Consider the following 6,306-nt stretch of genomic DNA (forward strand, 5'->3'; position numbering starts at 1 on the left):
CACCCCCAAGTCCCTCTCGGCAGGGCTGCTCTCCATCCTTTCTTCCCCCAGCCTGTACTGATACCGAGGGTTACCCCGACCCAGGTGCAGGACCTTGCACTTGGCCTTGTTGAACCTCATGAGTTCATTTTTGTGAAAATACTCTGAGCCGAGAGGACAGCCGCGGGAGGGGGGCACGGGGCGGTGCTCACCACCACCAGCGATCTCCAACCCCAGCTCGGAAGGACGCCCACCATCCGCCCTCGCCCGGCAGGACCCGGGCTTCCCGGGCGCTGCAGTCCCAGCAGAGAGGCCTCTCGACACCGCATCCCCAAAGCCACAGTAAAGCTCCACAGCAGCTGGTTCTGCCCCAAAAGCCCTGTCCCCCCCAAAAGCCCACCTTCACTCCTGCCGTTGTCACTCCAGCTCTGTGAGAGCCATCGGTTGTTTCTCCTACATCTTACACCAACCGCCCGCTCTCAGGAGCGCAGAGCTCGAGCTGGTGAGACAACAAGCCCTTGCTTTCCCCCCCACATTTCTGTTTGACCACAGCGAGACCCCCACCTCCGGCGCGGTGGCTGGGGTGACTTACCCGACGGATCCCGAGCACCTCGGGACGCGGGGTGGGCTGCAGGCTGCTCCGCTGCCTCTGCACCGGGGGCTCGCACCAGCGGCCGTCGGGAAGGCGAAGACAGCGATCGCTGACCGACGGCGTCTCCTCCACGCGAGCAGTCACGGTGACGGCACCGCACTTGTACTGGAATAGTTGGCTTCGTTCACGGGGGCTGGCTTGGCAACAGCAGTAGTGGGGCTGGAAACGTGGCCCCGGGACCTTCTGCGGAAGGGCCACCCTGCCTGGCAGCACGCGGAACTCCCCGTCTCCCAGCAAACCAAGGCATCCCAGGAGAAAGCGTGGGTTTACAGTTCGAAGCCGGGTATCTACAGTAAGATCATCAGCAAACCCCTTCCACCACACCACGCATGAACACAGGGCCACCTCCCAGGACCCCACGGTCAACTGACTTCACAAGGATGTTCAACAAGCAGATACAGCCTCGCCCGTGCCGGCAATCCTGCTCTCCTCCACACACTGGGGGTCCCACACAGACGGAGTGGATTTGGGCTGGGACCAGAGGAGCGCGGGGACCCCAGAGGAGCACGGGGACCCCAGAGGAGCTCTGGTTCCTCTGGCTCCAGAGGATCAAGTTAAATGTCCACAGAGGAGCTCTCGCTTCCTACACCACCAACACCCAGGGCAGTAATACCGTAGCATCAGCAACACGTTTTTTTTTTTTTGTAGTAAGGAGAAAAAGGTGTAGAACCAGAAGTGCCTTCTACTGGGGCGCAGACTCTTAAAGCATTGTATTTAAAATTATTTATTTGATATTTGTCTTGGAACTGCCTTGACCCCGCTAGGCTATTTTGGTACCTCAGGTCTTCACGTAACGCCTTGACATGAAACCACATCCTGGGTTTAATACCCAAGACAGGCGGTGCATTTCGGGGTGTTTGCACAAGCACTAAGGGTTATAAAGCTCTGGTGACGCTGCTGCTCCAGGCGGAGCGGACGATGGACAGCCCATGCGTGGAACTCGCCCACACGGGGCATTTAACAGTTTGCCAGTAAGTGTTTGCAAACAAGCAAGAGGGTAAAGCAAACTTCTGTGCAAGCAAAGACCTGAGGGGTTAACTCCTCTAGGGCCACGCTATAAAAAGGTTTCAGACTTCAAAGGCTGCACCTTTCTCTGGAGGAATCAAAACCAAAGCACAGCAAGGCTCGGAACAGCAACCCCAATTAAAGGACCCAAATTAAAGCCACGCAGACCTTACAAAGGTGAATTTGCAAGCAGAAAAATAAAAAGGAAAAAATCCACCACCGGGGATTCCAATAAAAAGAAACAGGAGGACTGTGCAGATCCCCAAGCGACAAACTGAAGCGGGGGGAGGATTTCTGGTAATAACGAGAGAAAAGTGCCATCAGAAAAGAAGGCTTCTGAAATGCCACAAACTGGACTTTCACTTTTAAAACCCATCACTCCAGCCGTGCAGCTTTTTAAGCGAGCAAAAGCAGCTGAGGGGCTGTAAGGGAAGGGGCGAGGGCGCCGCACGCCACGGGGACGCCAGGATCTCCACCGTGGTTGTTACTGCTCAGACACTGCTGGGACAAGAGTCCAAACCTGCTCTAAGGCAGGGCCCAGTACCTAAGGAAAAAGCGTCCCTGAAGGAAGCGCTGAAGCAAAGGGCTCGCTCCCAGCTCGTATTAACTGCAAAAAAAATAGCACGTGGCAACAAAAGCATAAAAAAAATTCAACAAGCATTATTTGGAATGAAAATAGAATTGTATAAAGTGTATTACAGGATGTTCTATCATTTAAGAAGTAATAACATATTTATAGATCTTTTATTACATAGCGATCACCCAAAGAGAAGGAAATAGATCTTTAATCCATGTACAGTATAAAGAAAAGAGCAGAAAAAACACTTTCCCATTCAACAACATTCTAAAGATGCTCTTTAATCCAACATTTAAGCATTAAACATTTCTCAGTAGTAGGCTGAACTACTCAATACAGTAGGTTTCAGTGCACTGTCCAAGCGGGTGTGGAACTGCACACACATCCAGAGGGCTTTGTGGAAACCCAGAATTAATCCCCTCGGCTTCCTCCACCACAGAGCAGCCACCGCCGTTACAGAATCGCTGGCCTTCATTTCTTAGACCAAGACCCAGGACACCCTCCAATGGTTGGTCATGCAACCCTGCCAACCCGCGGAATTCCAAGATCGAGCCTGTGTGAACGTTCCCGTGAGCAGGGGGAATTTACCTGATTTCTAGGTACCGTTCGACGTAAGCCCCAATTCATCTGAGCAACGGTAGGAAAAGCCATCGCTGTTCTCCTCCCGCACCCGCAAACTGCTCGGGCTGACCAAAGCGCGCGCGCGTCGCACGCGGCGTCCGACCGACGGTACACCTCGAGCGCTGCCAAAAAAACGTATCCCGAAAGAGACACGTGCAAAGCTTATCTGAAAGAGTCACCGTTTCCACCATCATCTAAAGAGGAGGGAAGAAAGCATGTGCAACATTTTAAAGTGAGCGAAGAGCGGCTCTTTAATAGCGCTCGACTGCATCCAAGTCCATCTCCCGTCGCCCGGGGTTGAAAGCCACACAGAACCCAACGCTTGGCAGAAATCTCGGGGACCATTTCTTAACTGGCAGCAGAAGGGGCTGTAAAACTGTAACGGTGGGAACAGCTCTGATGTAAAATAGGGCAAAGCAGCAAGTAAAGATATCTTACATAAGAGAAACGTACTTATTTCATCTCCATTAAGTACAGGGAGCTGCGATCGGAGCTAAATCTGGGACAGAGACGCGCATATGGGACTCGTCTCCTGACACACTGCTGTGATTTCCTACGAGCAGGCTGGGACCAAAAATCACCTCATCTGTGACTCCTCCGTGAGAAGGATTGGCACATGGTTTTGGCAGCTACGAGCTTGATAGACAGCAGACCAGGCATGCCACTCTGGTTAGCAGATGCACCATCGTGGTAACCCCGCATAAATCAAGCTTTCCGAAACGCTCATCATTAAAAAAAAAAGGAGAAAGAAAAAAAAAAAAAAAAAAAAAAAAAAGGAAAATGAGTTCAAGTGCTGGTGCTTTATCTTTGCTATCTATGCTCACCCGCAGGACATGGCAAGTGCGAGGCGAGGAGCGGCCCCTGCTCCTGCTCCAGCCCCACGCCGCCGGAGGGCACCCGGGGAGGAGCGCGCCCCGTCCCCCTTCGTTTGTCCACGCTGCTGCTTTCTTAGCCGAGGCGAGAGGAACACCAATGCGACAGAATCACCTTCCTTGTTGGGCTACATTTTGAAAGGTTTCCTGAAAAGAGCACTTATTTGGGGAAAGAATAAAGTGTGTCTTGAATGGACCTCTCGGCTGACTTCAGCATCCGTATTCAAAGATACGAACATACTTGAGATATCAGTGGTATCCCTAAGACCCGTGTTACGCATGAGAGATCGATACCGCTAGAACAACATCGGTCTTACCAAGAGAAGAGAAGTAAATCATCTGAGAAACTGAAGATCACATTGAGGTTATCCCACAAAATCAGCATAAAAATAAAAACTTAAACCTGGTATTTACAGATTAACGAATAAAAATATGAAGTGGGACTATCGGAACTGCTATTAAAGTGACATTCAACAGTTAACTGGAACCCTGATATGAGTGTAACATCCTCCCGCTTCCCTTCCTTTTTTGTTATAAAAACAGTATTTACATTTTTTTTGTTGTTTCTGAAGAGAACTGGTTGACATTATTGCTTGATCCTTTTTAGGAAAGACATTCCAATGAAGCAATTATTCCACATGCTGACAAAACACAGAATATACCATTTCAAGAGTGACAAAAGTTAACATTTTGTTCATCTAAAAATTATATTCATCTGCTAGGTCAGCAGATCACATGTAAATATAAGCCAATCAAAAATACATTTTACAAAAAATAATCAAGTTTCCTTTTTCAATATGGCAGTAAACATAATTTGTTCTTTCACTCTCACCTTCCACAAACTTCATTCTAAATAGGAGCTTACTATTTTTTCACAAAAAAAAAAAAAAAGATAAATTTGATTAAAATTGTTATTTTCATAAACAAACACAAAGCCCAGCTTACACCTGACGCGTCTACCAAAAGTCACTTCTGAGTTGCTGAACACCTACGTGGAAGCGTAGTCTTTGTCCAACAGCGAGGGGACTTCCCTGGTGCGCAGCACACCTAATATTACAATCTTTTAAGACTTTCTGAAGTGCTAGCTAGGAACCACCGGCTCTTCTTCCAGGCAGGGACTACCCTCCCATAGCTGAAAAGACACAGCTTTGTATTTGACTATGAACGTTAAGCAGCTTTCTCCACGAAACAGGAAGGCACCATGCACATAGCAGTTGAGGCAGGAAGCAAACAGCAGCAACATGACGTGTGAATTTTAGGTTCAGATGAGTTAAGGCTTCTGTTAAACTTCTTTATCTTCTTCTAGTTAGAATCACTATCTGGAAAGAAAAAAAAGAGAAGCAACTGAAGTAATGGCGTGACACGGTCACGAAAGCAGTCAGACCCCTCCCAGCGGAAGAGGAAGCCCACAAATGCCTACTCCTGTCCTACTGCCACTGTGGGTTCGTCCGACTGGATGCACTAAATGCCCCCGAGCTGCCCAGAATACTGCTGGAACGACACATGCCAAGGTTTACAACACGTATGCAAGCCCGTTGCCCAGCGCTCTCGTTTGACAGCAGCACCATGGAACAGCAGCACTGACAGGCTGAGTGTCGCTAAAATACAATTATCTGCAGAGAATCAGTGAAGCCATGTCACCTGTGAATGGAAACGTCACCTCTGCGAAGCCCGCTCTGCCTCGAGGCAGAATTGCTTTACATTTCTGGGTGGGTTTTTCACACTCAGCCCACTTTAATGTTTATGCTTAGGGAGCTGTTTCCTTAATGGGTCAGAGTAACATTTTCCACGTGCGCTATTATCGCTGCATATTTCCGCCTAGCAAAGCCCCGCTGCCTGTCAGAAGGTACCTTTTCAAACCTGATTCTCATAATGGCTCTGTCTCTTCTTTGATTTCAGCTCCTTCAGCCACTGAGGAGAATTTTCTTCTAACCTAAGATATATAAAAAAAAATACCCTTTATTCTTTAGTTACGAAAACTCATTACAGAAAAAACAAAACAAAACAAAAAAAGAACTATACAGTTTTCCCTAAAAAGAAGCCTACTTGCATTTTGGGGTTTTTTTCCCCTACCCAAATAAGCATTAGCATCTTCCTGACGCTCTGAAGCCTCTCACCTGTCCTCCTTCTCTACGCTGGAGGGCAGCACTCTGCTACCAGGCGTTCCAAGCTGCAGTGGTGGTTTAGGAGATTTGAAGTGCTGAGCAGAACTTTTTTCACCAGGACTCTCAGACTCTTGTCTTTTCCGCAGTTGGGCCTAAAAAATAAAAATGAAGAGCTCCTTTTTAAGGCAGCATTCAGACTGTTGTTGGAATGCAAGACAAGTAACTCAGATTAATAAAAACAAAAAATCCATGCCTGAACTCAGCGAAGGGATTCCTTATAAACCTAGAATCATAGAATCACAGAATTGTTTAGGTTGGAAAGGACCTTTAAGATCATCAAACTCAACCGTTCCCCTACCCCTGCCATCCCACCCCCAAACCCTGGCCCTCAGCACCGCCTCTGCCCGGATGTTAAATCCCCCCAGGGCTGGGGACTCGACCCCTTCCCTGGGCAGCCCCTTCCAGACCTTTGGGGAAGGAATTGTTCCCCATGGC

General features: G+C 48.7%; 2 protein-coding genes across 4 annotated transcripts in view; both read right to left on the reverse strand.

Moving 5' to 3' along the window:
- Positions 1 to 2,380, reverse strand: part of LOC104128329 (beta-crystallin B3-like) — a 15,960-nt gene extending 13,580 nt beyond the window's left edge. Inside the window, exon 1 of the mRNA XM_035896646.1 lies at positions 572 to 2,380. The gene's annotated coding sequence lies outside the window, so the exon portion shown is untranslated. The remainder of the gene's footprint in view (positions 1 to 571) is intronic.
- A 98-nt stretch (positions 2,381 to 2,478) lies between these two features.
- KIAA1671 (KIAA1671 ortholog) overlaps positions 2,479 to 6,306 on the reverse strand; it is a 21,192-nt gene continuing 17,364 nt past the window's right edge. For all 3 annotated transcript variants that reach the window (XM_035896725.1, XM_035896735.1, XM_035896733.1), the window contains 3 exons: positions 5,824 to 5,963; positions 5,557 to 5,639; positions 2,479 to 5,025 (listed from right to left, as the gene is read on the reverse strand). In XM_035896725.1, the coding sequence (XP_035752618.1) occupies positions 5,561 to 5,639; positions 5,824 to 5,963 (219 nt within the window). In that variant the 3' untranslated portion in view covers positions 2,479 to 5,025; positions 5,557 to 5,560. The remainder of the gene's footprint in view (positions 5,026 to 5,556; positions 5,640 to 5,823; positions 5,964 to 6,306) is intronic.

Source organism: Egretta garzetta, unplaced genomic scaffold, assembly GCF_000687185.1.
Source record: "Egretta garzetta isolate BGI_Z169 unplaced genomic scaffold, ASM68718v1 scaffold390, whole genome shotgun sequence".
Taxonomy (NCBI): domain Eukaryota; kingdom Metazoa; phylum Chordata; class Aves; order Pelecaniformes; family Ardeidae; genus Egretta; species Egretta garzetta.